At 40.4% G+C, this 19,605-nt stretch overlaps 1 protein-coding gene across 4 annotated transcripts in view; it reads right to left on the bottom strand.

The window, feature by feature from the left end:
• LOC309568640 (serine/threonine-protein kinase BRSK2-like) overlaps positions 1 to 19,605 on the bottom strand; it is a 496,199-nt gene that overhangs the window by 50,701 nt on the left and 425,893 nt on the right. For all 4 annotated transcript variants that reach the window (XM_082274362.1, XM_082274364.1, XM_082274365.1 and 1 more), the window contains 2 exons: positions 14,702 to 14,866; positions 5,548 to 5,645 (listed from right to left, as the gene is read on the bottom strand). In XM_082274362.1, coding sequence (XP_082130488.1) covers positions 5,548 to 5,645; positions 14,702 to 14,866 — 263 coding nt within the window. The remainder of the gene's footprint in view (positions 1 to 5,547; positions 5,646 to 14,701; positions 14,867 to 19,605) is intronic.

Here is a 19,605-nt window from a genome sequence, read left to right as displayed (position 1 = left end):
CTCTGAAAGTCTCCCACAACATGTCTGCAGCCTCTGACTATCTCCTGTACTATGACCCCAGCCTCTAACCATTTATTTTATAATTTCCACAGTCTCTGACAATCTTTTATAATTTGCCTATAGTCTTTTACATCATCTAACCATTTATCCACATGGAAATAGAGGAAGCAACAGACATGTCGGTTTGACTCTGTCCCCCCTGATTTGAGGGTGATCCTTGTGAGCAACTAGGGGGCGCGATGCGGCTCTTTGGTCTAGCGAGGCTACCACTGATATCTACTCCATCCATTTTTTAATCGGCTATTTCATGGCCCTTCCCTAGTCCCCCAGGGGTTTATGGAACCTACAATAGCATACCAGCCCCTCAACGCCATCTAAAAAACTATATAGGGTGAGAACTAGGCTGGAGGCCTCTTCTAAAAGACTTGGATGATACAACTTGGTGCTAAATAAACAATTCTGTGCTTTCTCTTCCCCTGATGAAGAAATCGTCTAAAGATTTTGAAACATGTTGGGATACCTCATTTGAATCACTATCATCACTATCAGTAGGCTCATTCATCACTGAGTACTGTATAGTTTTTGTTTCAAATTGTTAGCACGGTTATTTAAACTATTTTTGTCATCTACATAATTACTTTTAATGTGTTTGAGTGATTGTCTCACTCACTATACTTTTACACTCGTAATAAAATGTATAATCTTTTTTATGCAGTATTATATTCATTACTCTTTGTACTTGATATGTATGCCTTGCACAAACCCCATAGAGACCATTGCATTTTTGTTTTGAACATTATTCTGGGGGGGGGGGGGGGGGCATAACACAGATTTAGCCTATGTGTCACTTATATATATTTATTTTTTCTATAGTTTTTGACTATCTCCTCCTGTGTGTCTGCTGTCACCAACATTGGATGATCATTGAAGTTTATGTGTGTCCATGTTGGGGGGCCATGCTTGAGGCCCACTGTTGTTTTAAAGTGTTACTAAACCCACAACAGTAAAATCAGTCTATATATGCAGTAAAGAATGCTTGTTATACTCACTGCGGAACCTAAGGGGTTAATCCTCTGCACTGTGTAAAAAGGCAATTTGACCCTGTCTGCTCTGATCTTCCCCTTCTTTTACTGTCACCAATCCATCTGCTGATAGTACAGAGCCTTGGGGACACTCTGCACATGCTCAGTTTGGTGTGTATTGCTAGAGCAGCCTTTCTCAACCATTTCAACACAGAGGAACCCTTGAAATAAATTTCTGGTCTCAGGGAACCCCTGCTAAAAATCTACAACTCATGACACATTAGTGTGACAGTCAGTGGGAAGAATGCCCCTTACTCTTGTCATCAATGGGAATAATTAACCCTTACAGATAGCTAAAAGGAACAATGGTGTCAATGGGAACTTATCTGAGAGGCAGAAACTGCCCATTGATCAAGGAACCCCTAGCAACCTCTGGAGTAACCGCAGGGTTCCACAGAACCCGGGTTAGAAACCCTGTGCTGGAGAGTTTTTTTTTTTTCTTTGGCAGGGGGCATGCGATTAGCACAGGGCCAATCAGCACTGATGGCCAGGGGTCATGCAGCCTCATAGGACAGTCTGAGGAGGATGAAAACATGCAGGGTTCTGGGTTTAGTAAGATTTGAAGGGGTAATTTTACTATGGACGGGCAAGTTTAAACAATGCACACTTTACACACTCCTGGGCCATTGCTGACAGCTATGAAAGCATGGAGTAAGATGTTATCATTTCAAACTTTCTTGGTGTCCTCATTATTACTGTATTAAAGCAGTTAATGCTTCAACAAAGTCTATGAGAAAAAGGTGAAGCATCCCTTAAAAAATCAACTTTAGATGAAAGTCTTAGATATAGAGAAAATAACAATCTGTGCCTATAAATGTTTTGAGGCTGAACATCAGGAGAAGAAATTTCTTGGTAGAATAGAAATAACCTTAATCATTTGCAATCTCTTCAGGGTCTAGGTGCCGTCTGTTGGCAGGTTTTGTATTGCATACTTTAGGTGAATATTAGCCGACAAAATGACTCATTTTACTGCAATGTGATAGCTCAATCTTACAGGCAATAAACTAAGCATCGCCCTTGGTTGGCCCTGGAGCAGAGTAGTTGGCCCTTGTAAGTTGCCCGATAAGTAAAAATGGCAGTGATAGGATTCATTTAGCTTTCTATTACTTTATATTACCTTAACCACTTCAGGATCATGCTCAGTGTGACAAATGCATATAAGTAGTTATTCAACCTGAAATCATATCTTGAAATTTACTGACTGTCTATTCATGCTGGCTGGCAAATTCACTGTATAGCCTGCAATCTCCCATAGTGGGCTGGTCTGTATAAAGATTACACAGTCTGACAATGCACTTGGAAATGGTTCATATCTCTGAAGCTTTCTCTATTATAAAAGGATGCACTAAAACCACTTTAAAACAGCAACACACCTTTCCAATTCATCTTTTTTATCCAACTTACATTACCTTACATTTACCAATATATCACACAGAACTGGTAGGTAATGTGTGAGTCAGCGCTCACTGACAGCTATAAGGTGGACCATAAGGGATCAATAATCAATAACAGGGGGGGGGGGAGCAAAAACCAAAAAGATATACTCAAAATGAATTAGGTAAGAATTAGTCCATAGTGGTAAGGATAATCAAAGAGAAGTCCGCAGGATGGATCGATCCACAGGTGGCTGAGGATAGCACACACAGTCACTGGCAGCTCCTCAGCAGGAAATGGTAATTCCCTCAGACACAAATATATGCTATAGGTACACTTGTGCCATGCTATAATAACAGTTAAATACATTGGAGGCTATAGGTACACTTGTGCTGTGCTATGACAGTTATATACATTGGAAATTGGCCCGCAGCTATCAGAGGCAAGTCAGTATTACCCTGTTGATCTGGCAACTAGCCACACCCAGTCTTCTTGCTGTTTGGCTGTTTTTGTGTTTTTTTTTTTTTTCCGTCCAGACAATATAAATTTTCCGCTCCAGAGGGGGGTGGGTTTGCCTGAAGAAGGAGGCGGCGCCTCAGAAACATGTTGTGGCCCGCTCCCATTCTGATTTGGTTTCTTGCTAGCTCTGTGAGAGGGGGTGTGAAAGCTTGAGACGCCGCCAGTTATATACCTTCATACGGAGGGTCCGAGGTTATCCCCATAGTGGTCTTCTCATCCCTCATGACGGCTAGCTGCTTGATTGGTGATCCACATCCACCCTGTGTGCAGCTTGCAAGATACTTTGATGTAAGTGTTTATGAATATAGTGTTACTTGTTTCTACTATCACTGACCCAGGCGCCCTCTTTCTGCTGTTTTTAAATTACCTTTTTCTGCTTTGTGCAACATTAAAAAATTGAAGTAAACAAGACTAGAACAATAATCTTGCCCTCATTACACAGTGATGACGGTATGACATTCACAACAGGATTTTCTAGGCTACGAAAATATTGACACCACTTTGAATTTGCATTGATAGAAGAGAAGGCCATTAAGCTGCATATCCGGTCCAATAAAGTAACTCATCTATTACATCAGATATAGGCGGGAAAAGTAGATACACTGACTTTATTGTTATAGAAGCTACTGAATAGCTAAGGAAACCATTCTGGATAAGATAATGGTAGTTAAAGACACAAATGTAATGCTTTAAATAAATATATAATGATGTCACAATGTTATATTTTAATACACTGGTAGTTATGCAGCTCTGTGCTGCAAGGCCATGAAAAACTCCCCCTTAATTTCTTAAAGAGGAAGTAAACCCTAAAAAAAATAAATAAAAAAAAAACCTGTAAAGACAAAGGCATAATGAGCTAGTATGCATCGCATACTAGCTCATTATGAAGTACTTACCTAAAAATCGAAGCCCCCACAGTGCTGACAGGACGGCCGATATGTTCGGCCATCCTGCTTCCTGGATCGCGTCTTCCGGCCATCTGATTGGCCAGAGGCGCGATTACATCACTCCCGCTGTTTACGGCACTGGGCTCTGAAGGAACGGCACGGGTGGCCGTTCCTTCAGAGCGCATGCGCCGATGATGTCATCGGCTGCATGCACTGTAAATATCTCCTAAATGGTACATGTTTAGGAGATATTTATAGCACCTATAGGTAAGCCTTAATATAGGCTTACCTATAGGTAAATGTCAACAAAGTGGGTTTACAACCACTTTAAAGTGTACATTTGGAGATAGTATGCCTCATCTGACCCACCTGTAAAGGGCTTGGAGACCCAAGAATACATAGACGTTCTTCAATACAAATACTGGGGTTGATTTACTAAAATTTAGGAGTGCAAAATATGGTGCGGCTCTGCATAGAAACCAATAAGCTTTCAGGTTTATTTTTCAAGGCTTAATTAAACAAGCTGAAGTTAGAAGCTGATTGGCTAACATTCAGAGCAACATCAAATGTTGCACTCTCCACTAACCGGCTTTCATTTTTGTTCCATGGTTTGGGCCTTTACATCTCATACATCTTACTATTTGGCTCATTGTTATGGCACATGAGACAAGAGGGGAAATCCAGAGCCAATCTTACTCAGACACTGGGTGTTGACTTGTGGGGATAAGCATGAGAAGACTTGCTGTCAAGAAGCAAGCTGCAGAGCAATGATAGAATATAAATGTAAAATGTACTAGCAGTTTATGCTGACAGCTATCCCTTGCACGTGATAGTTTACTATTTAGCTTTTCTTATATGCTCACACTAAATGGCCAGTCCCTCCCAGGACTTCTGTTTCATTAAAGGGTTGATAAACTATATTACCAAAAGTATTTAATCTAATTCCTCCCAAAGGTGTTCTATCGGGTTGAGGTCAGGCCAGTCCCTCCACCCCAAACTCGCTCATTCATGTCTTTTTGGACCTTGTCCTGACCTCTACCCGACAGAATACCTTTGGGATAAATTTGAGCACAAGCTGCGAGCTACCCTCCAACATCTATGCCTGCCCTTACAAATGGGCTTCTGGAAAAATGGTCAAACATTCCCATAGACACACTCCTAAACCTTGTGGACAGCCTTTCCAGAATAGTTGAAGCTGTTATAGCTGCAAAGAGGGGGCCAACTCAATATTGAACCCTATTGACTAAGACTGGGATGCCATTAAAGTTCATGTGTGTGCAAAGGCAGGCATCCCAATTCTTTTGGTAATATAGTGTATATTAGATCTCTCCTGCCTACCTGGCTTCATGCATAAAACACTGGATCTGTGTTTGGATTTTGTTTTCCTGGACAGGTAAAAACATAAAATGTGAGCCACACCTTTAATGATGGTTACACACGCATTCATTTTCAATCTGCATCTGCAGGTTTCCAATACAAAAATGAGCAAACTGATCAAGGCCACCTGCAACCAGCAGCCTGTGAATTAATCAAAGCTATTGGTAACAGCTTGCCTTCTGTGCTGTGGTTCGTGTGAATGAAGCATGGCTAAAATTAACTAAAAAGTGCCCAGTGTATGACCAGCATTTATTATACAAAGGTTTAATCTTAAAACTTGTTATGCACTATTAGAACTAAGTCCATACCTATGTCATTTCGAGGAGGGAGGTCTTCATCCTCACAGCTTGGATATCTTTCTTTTCGGTCAAGTAGAAGATAATAAATCATCTTCTCCTGGTTTTCCCTGCAAAATATGTTTCAGGTCAATAAATAGAAGAAAAAAAAAAAAACATTTTAATGTATAAATCACAACATGAGCGTATTGGCTACATGAGAGAAGGAAATGAAAAATAAATCCTTACTTCAATTAGCTCTTTGAATTGATGTGGAAAACATACCAAAAGAACACTAATGGATATTTCCTTGTCTTTTTTTTAATACACTGGTAGGCTCACCCTTTTCATGGGCCTTAGCCATAGATCCATGAGTTTCTTGTGGAGCTCCCAAAATGTCATTATAGATTATAGCATTTCTTTCTTCATAGATACGAGGAGTCTTCAACATGTTTCTGCCCTTTTATATTTTCCTTGGAAATGGTGAGGGTATAAAAGAGTATAGGAGTACGGTGAGGGTATAAGAGTTGTCACACTGCGGTAAAGATGCTTGTCATAAGCTTTTTATGGACAGAAGGTGTGCAAGGAGAACAAATTCATCTGTGCACGTGTGCTCAGTATGGGGGTAAAGTTCTCTCTTGTAGAATTGTTTATGAATGGGAGGTTATGGAACACCCAGCTTATAGTCTGGATTTAGCGCCATCTAATTTCCAAAAGTACATGAGGAAGGCAGCGCATGAACCACACCGGGATGCAATGGATAAGGAAGTCAGGTGAACATACAGTGTAGAAAGGGTTAACAGTTTATTGGCATTGATAACCCAAAAACAAAGCACATAAAATGCTTACATCCCCCTGGGCTGGAGTGGACAATGGCACCTGGCAGCAAGCAACATGAGTGTTGCTTGCTGCCAGGTGCCATTGTCCACTCCAGCCCAGGGGGACGTAAGTTTTTTCATGTGCTTTGTTTTTCGGTTATCAATGCCAATAAACCGTTAACCTTTTCTATTCTGGATGTTCACCTGACTTCCTTATCCATTGCCTCCCGATGTGGTTCATGCGCTGCCTTCCTCATGTACTTTTGTCCGTATCAGCACCCTTCCTATGCTCGTTGGCCAGCAGCAGAAAAGCTGCTGGGAAGCCTCACAGGCTTATTTCTATCCCTCCACTCTAAAGGCACTCCAAGTGCGCCAGATTTGTGATTATTGCTTTAACTTCTGGACTGGATTTTTTTTTTCCTATGGCTGCCCTGGGTGCGAATTTCTTTACTGAGCCATTAGTTGGCTAACAGCAGAACAACCGCTGGGGAGCCTCACAGGCTTACTTCTATCCCTCCACCCTACAGGCATTCCAGGAGCGCCTGGTTTGTGATTATTGCTTTGCCATCTAATTTCCACCTATTTGGACCGCTCAAAGAAGCTTTATGAAGAAGAAGATTTTCATGTGATGATGATGTGAAAGCAGCGGTGCATCAGTGGCTATGAGCTCAACCAAAAACATTTTTTGCTGATGGCATTAAGAAGTTGGTAAAAAAAAAAAAAGAAGTCGGTACAACACTGGGAAAAATGCATCACAAAGGAAGGTGACTACATAGAAAAGTGATGTCATTTATATGGGGATAAAATTCTCCCTTGTAAAGTCGTTTATGAGTGGTGACATTAAACTGATGACATTAAAAAGTTGGTACAACGCTGGGAAAAAATGCATCACAAAGGAAGGTGACTATATAGAAAAGTGATGTGATTTGTTTTTGAAATTCTCAATAGAGTTAAAAAAAAATGAGGAAACTTTTTGAAGACCCCTCTTGTATTGTTTTAGATTATTACATGGTTATGTAAGACAAGGACCTGGTCAGTATCAATCTCTCGGCCAAAGCATTTGAGTATATGCAAGCTTTTGAGCTTTGGTCATCAAATATAACCTAACAAGAACTTAGATATTTAGCCCAGTGGGAAGATATCAAAGTATATGTAATCCGTGCAAATGCTAAGTGGACCATTGATGTAAGACAGTAAGATGTGTCTTACTGTCCTAAAATCAATATAGGTGTTTATGTAGACTGCAAGGTTTTCTTTCAAGATCCATTAAGATACAGCTTAACCATGTTCTACAAGATGTGAACAACCAGTTAAACATGGGTACAAACAGTACAAACTTTCATAAAATTCTTAACCACGGGGCATTATATTGAGACTCTTCAGTTACAGAAACATGTTCAGTAAGGCAGTACAAATAACCTGTAGAATCTTTTCATTTTTTTAAAGTCTATGTCCTATTGGGGGGATATAGTTTCTGATCCTGTAGACACACCACAAAATGAAAGAAAATCTCTCCAAGGTACCCCTTCTTACACAGCTGTCACCACATCATGTATCCTTGTTGGAAGACTACCTTTATTCTCTTTCAGTGAAAGGATTTTCCCTTACTTTCAGTCCCGATGACAATTGTCATTAGCATAAAAAGAGAGGATGAATCTCCCAAGTGGGAATGTAGACCACAAAGAAAACCTGACAGGGATAATAACCCTTACCTACTCTATCCAAAGCTAAAAAAAATGTTTTTGCTTTAGATACACTTTAACAGTTTGATAGTTCAACCTAAAGCAAGACAAGTTCTTATCCACCCAGTTATTATAAAGAAGTTTAGAAGAGCAATTAATTTAGCTCTAATTGGCTCCTAAATTTATTACAGCCTGTAAGATTAATTGGCGTAAAATGCAATCATATCTCAGAAATCACCAGGTTTGCTATTCTATTGTATGAAATAATTGCACTGCTTCGTCCTTGCCCAGTAAACATTAACTTCATTGACATTGTCTACTCTGCTAGCAGCAAACTGAAGCCGCTGTCCCAACACAATCACCTCTACTTAGAGTTCTGCATATTTAAATTTAATGGGCCTTGTATTTAATGTACTTTTCAAGGAGAACTACACTCAGATGAATAAAGAAGATAAGGTGAGGCTAGTATGTAATAATCAACTAGCTCTGTGCCTCTTTTTCTGCGATCTGAAGTCTAAGTCTCATACTGTGGTCCTTTAGTTCTGGTCCTTGGATATACCTTTGAGAGATTTAGATATCCCTGTGCTGATAAAAGTAATCGGACTTGGTATGTCTGCTTCTCCCTTTTGTTTAGCAGCTGTGGGCTTCTATTCCATACTGTACAAAATCAAACAGTTCTGACCTTGTATTCACGTCCATTATCCTCCGTTATGTGCTGTATGAGTCTCCATGGGGTTAATTTTAGATTACATAAAGGTATTAATATCTTCCCTCATTCCTGAATTTTTAAAATTATATGAATATACATGTATTTTATCTTTCAACTATTGTTTCTTTAAGGCAAACTAAAAGTCATAGTATTAATAATGCTAAATGATTAACTCTAGTTGAAAAAGAACAGCTACAGAGAGAAGACCCAATATAAAGGGACTCTGAGACCATATTTGTATTTCACTTTGCATATACAGTACTTATTAGGTGATAATGAACTTTTTGCTATACTATTTTTCACGGTTCAAATAAACGTGATACACATATTCCTCCTAATGCTTAGCTTTTTAAAATGTTTCTAGCTCATACTGTATTCCTCATATTCCATCTAGTCCAACATAGAACACCATTAATAAGCCTTACACATGTGCAATTCGTTGGTTATTGCAATTTTGGTTATTCTGAGATTCGGATGTATCCAAGTCTCTGAATGAAATAGTAACTAATTTTGTTGAAATTAGTTTTGTTTATTTGTTTTCTAATGAATCCCAAATTTTCGGAACAATTAACCACTTTACCACTAGCCACTGTGCTGCTACTGCGGCACAGTGGCTCGTTATCGTCCAGCGACGTAGACCTACGTCGCTGGACTCCTCCCCCTGTAGGCGGCGCTCGCGCGCCGCCGGGGGCGCGCTCCTGCTGTTTTCATTCACAGCGGGAGTCGGGCCAGGGGAGGAGCGGCGGCGATCGCCGCTGCTCTGCCCCGATCATCGGGGAATCCAGTTTGGAGATCCGCCCGCCTGTGTAAACAGAGCGGGCGGATCTCCTAAGTGACAGGGAGTGACAGATCGGAGTGTTCAGCATAGCTGAACATCCGATCTGTCCCTGGCTCACTCAGTCACCTCCCCCCCCCACACGTTAGTAAGCACCAGGCATACATTAACCCCTCCCTCTCCAATAAAATTAACCCCTTCCCTGCCAGTGTCATTTTTACAGTAACAGTGCATATTTATAGCACTGATTACTGTAGTAATGTCACTGGTACCCCCAAAAGTGTCAAAAATGTCAGTCAAGGGTCCGATCTGTCCGCCGCAATGTCGCAGTCCCACAAAAAAAATCGCAGATCGCCGCCATTACTCGTTAAAAAAAAAACACCAAAAATGACAGAAATCTTTCCCTTAGTTAGTAAATTAGCAATAACTTTTGCGCAAACCAATCAAAATACGCTTATTGTGATTTTTTTTACCAAACATGGGTAGCAGAAAACAAATTGGCTAAAAATGTAAAAAAAAATTGGTTTTTATATCTTTTTTGGGGGGAATTTCATATAAAAAAATGTTAAAAATATTGTTATTTTTTCAAAATAAACGCTCTTTTTTTGTTTATAGCGCAAAAAGTAAAAATCGCACAGGTGATCAAATACCACCAAAAGAAAGCTCTGTTTGTGGGAAAAAAAGGACGTAAATTTCGTTTGGGTACGGGGTCGCATGACCGCGCAATTGTCAGTTAAATTTGCATAGCGCCGAATCACAAAAAGTGGCCCAGACGTAAGACAGCAAAATGCTCTAGTGGTAAAGTGGTTAAAATTCGATCAAAAAATGATCGACTGATTTGAATTCTGTTTTGAAGAATAGCTGGTCATTAGGGAGTGGACCAGGAAGCTGGTCGCCACGTCCTTAACAACTGATGACTCCTCAGTTGTCAGCAGGCTTTCCCACTGACAGATGAATGTAAAAAAAAAAAAAAAATGTTTAGCAATGAAAAATGCTAAAAAAAAACCAGCGTGTGGTCCCCCCTTAATCATTACCAGGCCCTTTATACCTAGCAAAATGCAGCTCATCATTTTTAATGGGTCTATACACATAGGCTCGTAAACTTGCGCTGTGTATAGATCAATAAAAAATACAAAAGTCTGTGTTGCTGGGCAGTATTTTTATGTATGTATGCCACACTACCTTGATAATAAAAAGCTAGAAGATATTTTATACATGTGTAAATTTAGGCGCAAATATGTGCATGTGCTATACAACTAACATGTGCAAGTGTCCTTATTCTTTCAGAGGTGACTACCAGAATCCAGTATGATAGGCGTATGTGTTTAACATAAGGGATCTTATTTATTTATTACTTATTTGTTTTTTTAGGTTATTCTATTTAGATAAAATTCCTTAAAATATGTAGGTGTCTTATTTTTGTACCTGTGGTTTCTTTGGATATAACTGTATATATTATTGTTTTTATAACATGACATTTTATGAGTTTACTAATTGTTTTGAATGTGTCACCTGTCTCTCTCCACTCTTTCAGTTGGAGGGAACTGAGATACAATTGTATAAAAGCATGCTTTATGTGTCATGGGCTGTGCTACGACTAATGCTTTTTTTTAGCTGAAACTCGTAAGCCTGCCTTTCTATTGGATTTCATCATGTAGCTAATAAAGTTTTACATTTTTGGTTGGTACCGCGTAACCGGCTTTCTTCTGTTGGATAGATGACCTGGGGGTGTGATGTTCCCCCAGCCTGAGCACTGGTAATCCAGTGCTGATAGTTCACATGGTCGTGTGTTGTTTTTCCTGTGTGTGTTGTATGTGTTGAACATATTGTGGCTAGGGCACGCATAGCAAGGGCCTGTGTGGATGGGCTTTTGTTTATATCAGGTCTGCTCTCTCCATTTAACTCCAAAAAAAGGTAAAAAAAATGTGCATTTTTTTGCACTGCAGCCTGTAAAGCAGAAATTCTTCCTGCAGTTCAGTAACGGCAGACACTTATCACTTATTTTAATTAATGAATTACGAGAATGCTCACTAGTGCCCTCACGGTCCATTGAGAACTACAAGCCGTCCGCCATGGTGGATAACGGTATTTGTAGTTTATTAATTCACAGGAAACAGTGAATGGATGATTTGTAGTTTATTAATTCACAGGAAACAGTGAATGGATGATACGGCTGTGTGGGGCTCTGCTGTTTTTTAAACCTGTAGACTTTAATTCACACATTTGCTACATGTGGGGAACTGTGTCAAACACGTTAGCAATATCCACGTATACTATGCCAACAACAACTCCATTGTCTAAGTTTTTGCTTACCTTCTCATAAAAAGAAATCAGAGTTGTTTGATAACTGCGGTCTTTTGTGAATCCATGCTAACTACTGCTTAAAATATTATTTTCTAGCAAACACTCTTCTACTGTACAGTATATGGTCTTTTTTTAAACTCTCAAGTATCTTCCCAACCATAGAAGTTAAACTAAATGGTCTGTAGTTACTTGGTAAAGACTCTGATTCTTTTTTACATATAGCCACCACATTGGCCTTACACCATTCCAGGGATACCATACCAGTCATTAAAGAGTCTCTAAAAATTAGAAACAATAGTTTTGATATAGTGAACATATGAAAGTCCATATATTAAAGAGTGGCAAAGCAATGAAAAGATCTTACACTCTGTGAATAGTGATGAAAGATATTGGAGGTGTCAGCAGCCCGTGATCTCACACTGCGCTTACTGTATGCAATGTGACCCCCTAATAACGGTGGTCTCACACACTCTATTAAATGAATAAACCGAGATCCAGATCACTGGGACATCATCTCCTCCAGCCGAACAAATAGCACCATGGGGTCATATGCAAAAATTGCATCCTCACACCACAGCGTATACACCAAAGGAAAGCTCAGGAAGCCTTTAAAGCAGGTGATGAAATTCTTCACTTTGGTGTCATCCAGAAAGAGCTGGCCCTGGTGGTCGTTGTAATAGAGATATTCCCTCAGTCTTATTTCTATTAAATACTGTATGTCTGACTTTCATGCTGACTTACTGGCCTTAATCTTTTCAGTCACTGACTTGGAACATTGTGGGTAGGACCAGTGGATTGGGTACCCAGCTAACAAGGTAAAGTGCAACACTTGCAGGCACGGGAAATTCATTAACAAACTACAGATTTTCAGGTACTACAAAGGGGAAGTGTGGAATAACAAAAAGTGACATATGTACTCGCCTATATGGCTGCAGCATTGATTCGATGCTGCAGCTGTCCCCTGCAGGCTCTAAGACCGAGATGTGAGCGATCACATGCTGATGACCACTCAGTTTTCGGTCTGCTCTATGCAGAGAGCAGTGACTTTCAGTCACTAGCTCTCTGCTCTGCCCCTCCAGCAGTCACTGGAGTGCTGGGCTGTGGAGGGTACAGAAGCAGCTGGGTCAGGCTTTCAGTGGCTGCCTGAGAGGTTGAGCCAGCTGCTGGTCAGGCATCTGGGTAAATGCTGCCATTATTGTCAGGATCCCTGCAGAGCCTGGACCGGGTGCGTGATGTCAGCCAGCAGCAGGCTTTAGCCCATTTTAGGCCCATTTTATCAAGGTTGGCTTCTGTTGGAGAGGTGGCTGACTGGTTACACTGTCCCTTCTCATACAGAAACCTCTCCCTGCACTATAACTCACCCTGACCGGTAGGGTCCTCTCCCTGACCTATCCACTGGCAAAAAAAGCATGTCAAACCCAGAAAGGCACTAATATTTAAAAGGACTGCCCCACATAAGATGGCTTCGGAAGGTCACCAGGGATGGCAGCAACCAATTAGACAGCTACTTTCCCAGAGACACATACAGAGTTTGCAAATTAACTATGTTCCTCTGTGTTTCTAAACTTTTTGTATGTTCCTCTGTGCTTCCGTTCCATCTGTACAGTGCCACCTAATGAATGGAAGGAAAACTACAACATGCCTGCAAATTAGTTCCAAAAGTATTTTTCTTTCCCTCTTACAGAGGCAACAGAGTCAAGGAATGAAAGGGTAAGTCTGTGTACACATGGGCCGAGTATCAGTATGTGTACAGCTGTGTTATTGACAGAAGCCAGTTTATGTCAAAGGGGCATGCTGGAAAGAACAGCATCCAATCAGTGATGGCAGCCAATCGCTGATAAGTGTGTTCTGGCAGAGGGGGGGGAGTCCCCCTGTCAGAACACAAAGGTACAGCAGGAGAGATTGCCGCACTATTATTGCTCTTTTTTTTTTTTTTTGGTCAGCTCATTGGGTTGAATGAAAAAAACTTTAGGTGTGTCCCCACTTAACAGTGACCAAATTTAGCACTTTCCTGTTAACATGATAAGCACTTTCCTTGTGACTACAGTTAACTAAACTTATGCCTTTTAAGCCCAAGCAGGTTGGCTGGAGCCTTAAGACTTTAGCCATATTCAGGGCATAACATGTAACATGTTATAAATGCACAGCCCCCCACACCTCTCGAGTCCCCTGCTAGCTGTCGCATACTAAAAAAACAGTATTCTGTGAATGGAAAAACTACAAGACCTGACAACGTTTGTGGCTGTTGGCTTGTAGTTCTCTATGAACTATCTATCTGTTTGTAAATCGCTCTTCACTGAGCTTCTTGTCAGAGTATAACTGCCTGCCTGTATCGGAGGTACGGGCAGACAAATATATAGACAGACTGCAGGACCGTGGCATTACACCTTCCATCTGCTAATCGTCGTGGGTGCAATGCTTTACAAGTCCCCAACAAAAAGAAATAATAAATGCATATTTTTTTACCTGCAAAAAATGTGTATTTATTATTTTGTATATTGTAAATGTCAACCTATCCTTTAAGTCTTCAATACTAGAACCTAAATATCAGTTTAATAATCTCTAGTTTCACAGTGTCTGTGGCAGAAGGGAGCTAGTAGACCATAAGGCAAGTTGCATATGCCTTGCCACCATGACTGCCTGGGACAAGATACAAACACTGGCTCATGTCAAGAATGCCATATACAATTCCCAGTGAGTGATTCCCCATACCCCTGAGATCCTTGCCTGTACCCTATACATGATATTCCTTCTTGGAGCTAAGTGGTTTTTGGTAGAATAAAAAATTAATCTTTGTTTCACATAATTATCTGCCATTTTCACTCTTGGTAATTTACTTTAAAGCTTTAGCGCATCATTCCTGTCTACAACATTGTGCTTTACCCCGGGGAATACTTACTCTTCATTCTGAAGTTCCTGTTTGAGTTTGGTTTTATCCCTGAAGCAGCCCAGGGAATGCATGCTGTCCAGGACGTCTGGGTCAAACTCACTTACTGAGTGAATCCTTCTGATGGACACTTTTCGGGGAGTGGGTTGTTCAGGCTCTGGTTCATTTTTGCCCCCTCTGTGGACAAAATATGAATTAGTCATAAGTTCCAAGGCAAGTTACAACCAATTAATGGTGCATAATACAAAATGTATGCCTAATAAGACTTAAAATATATCAACAATGAAAAACCTGTACTAAAAGACATATGAAGGCTGTCATTGCTAAAAATGCTATTTTTATTGTCGATCTTTGGCTTCAGCACTTTTTCAGTCCTGATATGGAACAAGCTTGTAGCTAGTGAAGTAAAAAAATAATTCACAAACAACTGATCTGCATGCTAGTTCTGAGATATTTGAAGGCCATTAGATCAACAGACAGAGCAGGCAATCAGCAATTCCAGAAGGTATAGTATGTAATTTCCGTAATTTTTCTTTCAAAAAGTAGGCTGCCATTGATGAACTTTCCTTCTAAAAAAAAGTGTTCGTTGATTGACTACCTCTGGTTTTTAAACTTTCAGTCACTGACCTGGCACAAGCATTCAAATTAGAAGTTTTGACTTTACTTTGCCTTCGGTGACCATGCATGTTGTGGCTCAGAGTATTGAGACCATGCACAATTAGGCAACCAGAATTTTTTTTTAAGGAGGTCAGCAATGATAGCCCCCTCTGTCTTTTATATCTAGATTTTATAATGGTATACCCAAACTCATACATATGTAAAAGATGTAATAAGGGCATGTCTAAATCAAACAAATTTGGAAAATAAATTGAACATATTATGCATGCTGAAGTCCCAGTCTATCCACCATCCCATTGTCTAAGCAAATATGTGACAACCTCAAAAATGGGCATGTCACCAAACATATTTGGGGTTGTATGGGCATGTGTAAAGATCCACTACAGCCAAAACTTAAAAAAAAAAAAAAAAGTAAAATATTTCTCACTGTTATTATCACTGTCATTGACTCTGTTCTGTTGGACTAAAATTGACCTATCTCTCACCTGCTCTCTTGCTGACTTAGCAATACTGTCCACTGTGAGCTCTAGGTCTTTCTCTTTCTTTTACCACTCTCTCCTTCTTTTACCTCTTGACTTTCTCTTCTCTGCCCTATGGAGTTTGTGTAATCTCCCTCTCTCTACGGGGCAATGCCGTTAAGCACACTAGTCCAATGTGTACACAGCAGATCTCTCCTGATAGCATCAGATGTATTTTATAACCTCCTCTGACCCCTTGGAGTTGTGATCCTTTATGCCCTGTTAATTATGGCACTATTTCTAAATTATGGCACTATTTGTATGCTATTACGTACTTTTGCTGGCATGTACATTGGTTTTTAGTTTTGTATTATTTTTTGCTCCCTAAAGTAATACTATTAATAAAAATCTTTGAACGTAAAAAATGTACCTATCTCTCTTTCTCTCTGATAGTAAGTCAATAACTGAGACGAGTATGTCACTGAACAGAAAGACGCATTCTAATAATAACCTTAGAGATGTTTCTTCTTACTTGGTCACAGGCCACAGTAAAAGCCTGATAGGGGTTCTTTAAGATCCATGACCTTGCTTAAGGCAGATTTCATTGCATGTACACACAGTTCATTATAAATTACTTTGAGCCTTGCATATACAGGTGTCAAAAGAAAGCCTTTGACGTATTCCTGATTACTGCCCAGTGCTCATCAATACTTCTTTATATTGCTCCTATGGATGCCTTTGAGTTCTTTCTGACCTTCTCTGGCCCTTTGATCTGCTTTTATATTCCCATTGGCTTCTGTATGGAGGGAAGCAGTTCTGACGCAAATAAATGTCTTTATTCATTAAGTCTTCAGTTCGACCTTAATACTCAATCAACTAATGAAGAGAGGATGACTGCATATATAAAAATATGACCATACAGAAAGTTGCATGTTATGTGAACTGCATCATGATATACACAGTAAAAGATAAGGAATTTCTTCAATTTGTTCATGAAATCAGGAAAATAGTAATATGTCACACAGGGATATGTCGAAAACACCTGCCTTACAAAATTTACATTTGAATTTTTTTCTGCCAAAGGCAAACTAAAAAAAGCTATCTTCCCCAATGGCATACAGTGCTGATGCAGGAATCTAACAACACATTGCAGCCTCAGACTCAAGAGTATAATAATAATCAGACCCAACTCTGATGGATATGTAAATTCTCATTTGCCTTCTGAATGCAAATTTTGTTCTTTCATCAAGTCCATATGTACAGTACTTGATTATTACTGTGTGCAGTTATTAAATCAGTTCCACAAAACTACAAAAGCGACATTAAATTACTAAACCTTTTTCTACGCAATAATTTGAGATTTACTTAGCAATGCTATGCATAGAGCAGGGATTCTTCTCACTGGACTGTGTAGCTGCCTTTTTTCTGCAGACTGAGGCTCTACCAAAATAGAGCAAGAAAGGGCAGCCCTACATTTTGGAGTCAGGTGATATTTTTGCAGACTGTCTGTTCATTTGCCTTTCATCTCACACCCATAGAACTTCCTTTTCTTTATGATGTGCATGGATATACATGATATTAAATTTCTTCAAGGGGAGGAAGTCCACAGTGCAAAGTAACAAAGCATGCTGTAATGCTTTATTCACAGTGTGCTGGATGCAAAAATGCATCCAACAGTGGGATTGATTTACTAAAACTGGAGAGTGCAAAATCTAGTGCAGCTCTGCACAGAAACCAATCAGCTTCCAGTTTTTTTTTTTCAAAACGTATTTGGACAAGCTGAAGTCAGAAGTTGATTGGATAGCATATACAGCTGCACCAGATTTTGCACTCTACACTTTTAGTAAATCAACCCGATGTGTTCAGTGTTCCATCCTTGTCTGAAATGCCTCTCTGCCCAGAGAAGCAATGGAAAACAATAGGGAACAATAGTCCTATCCCTGCGGTAGTGTGCAAGTGCAAATCCCTGCGGTAGTGTGCAACCTTTATATCCTCTCTTAAGAACCACTTGTACAGTATGTTTACTGAGTCATTCAACTTTGTGCACCCATTTAAACCGATTACTGTGGTATGAGTGAGCCTTAAAGTGGGAGTAAACTTTCATGTATGAAGATTATCTATAGGTAAGCCTATAATACGACTTTTCTAAAGGTACAGTAAATATCTCTTAAATGTGCACCGTTTAAAGAGATATTTACTTTAGATGCAGCTGGGGAAGTGACCAGAGCTTGAGCTCTGAAGAAACAGCTTACTCGTGCCATTCCTTCAGAGCCGTGCCATAAAGAGCAATTCCAGCGTGCATGCATGGGAGTGACATCATCGGCGGTTTGGCAATTCATATTGCCGAAGCCCGCAAATCCAGAAAGGAGACCGGGTGAAGATGGAAGCGCCTTCAACAGTGACAGTGTGCTGCTGGAGGGCTTCATTTTATGGTAAGTCTGTCATAATATGCTAGTATGAGATGCATACTAACACATTATGACTTAAACTGCCCGGGGCCCAATTTTTTTTATGCGGTTTACTACTGCTTTAAAGGGGCCCGCATTGGAAGGACAGTGTCTTTTTACCTACCAGTGTCCCCTATCCTGGCACTTACTATAGAGTCATTTTGAGAGTGACAGCATAGAGCGCCACCTCCCTCCGCTAGCTTTACCTTCTTCAGACAATGGACTAGGAAGGAAATGACTGTACTGTAAACATCACAAGGCCTTGCACACCATGGTTTCAGGCCGGGTCCAGCAGGGCCAAACCGCTTGGAAGGGCAAATCATAGCTAGCAGTCCACCCCTCCTATGAAACCTCAGTCTCCTGACTGCCACTGCTTCCACTCCCAAGCTGGCTGCTTTTCTTTTCCATAATTCCACGTCTTTGTTACCCAAAGGGTTAACCCAAATACATGCTCTTTATTACCTGAAGAGTTAACATGTAGAACTCACACTGATCCCTGAAACATGCTCAAAATAACCTCATTCTCCTCTTCACAATGACCAGGCCAGTTGGTGTAGTTAACCACTTGCCGACTGCCGCACGCCTATTTACGTCGGCAGTCAGCCCCTCACAGGCAAAGCGACGTAGGGCTACATCACTAGCCTGTAAGGGTTTTGGGAGCGAGCGCGCGCCGCCGGATGCGCGCTCCCGCTCGGTCATGGACCCCCCAGCGCGTGTGCCCGGCTGACCCGATGTCCACCAGGCACTCGCGATCGTCCGTGACAGCTAATGTAAACAAAGCCGCCTGTCAGTCTCCCCTGTGTAAGAATGGTGATCAAACGGTTCTACTATGTAGGACCGTTGATCACTGTTCTTACACATCAAGCCACAGCCAATCACAGTTAGAAACACGCCCCTAGGGACACACACCACCCCTCCCTCTCCAATAAAGTTAACCCCTTCCCTGCCAGTGTCATTTTTACATTAACAGTGCATATGTATAGCACTGATTACTGCAGTAATGTCACTGGTACCCCCAAAAGTGTCAAAAATGTCAGTCAAGGGTCCGATCTGTCCGCCGCAATGTTGCAGTCCCGCAAAAAAATCGCAGATCGCCGCCATTACTCGTTAAAAAAAAAAAAAAAAAAAATTACAGAAATCTTTTCCCTTAGTTAGTAAACGCAATAACTTTTGCACAAACCAATCAAAATACGCTTATTGTGATTTTTTTTTTTACCAAACGTAGGTAGCATAAAACAAATTGGCCAAAAATTTAAAAAAATTTTGATTTTTAAATTTTTTGGGGGGGAATTTCATATAAAAAAATGTGAAAAATATTGTTATTTTTTCAAAATTTACGCTCTTTTCTTGTTTATAGCGCAAAAAGTAAAAATCAAACAGGTGATCAAATACC

This window comes from Pelophylax lessonae (genome assembly GCF_965119305.1).
Source record: "Pelophylax lessonae genome assembly, chromosome: 12".
NCBI lineage: Eukaryota > Metazoa > Chordata > Amphibia > Anura > Ranidae > Pelophylax > Pelophylax lessonae.
Note: the sequence above shows the minus strand (reverse complement) of the source record. Positions and strands in the feature narration are given on the sequence as shown.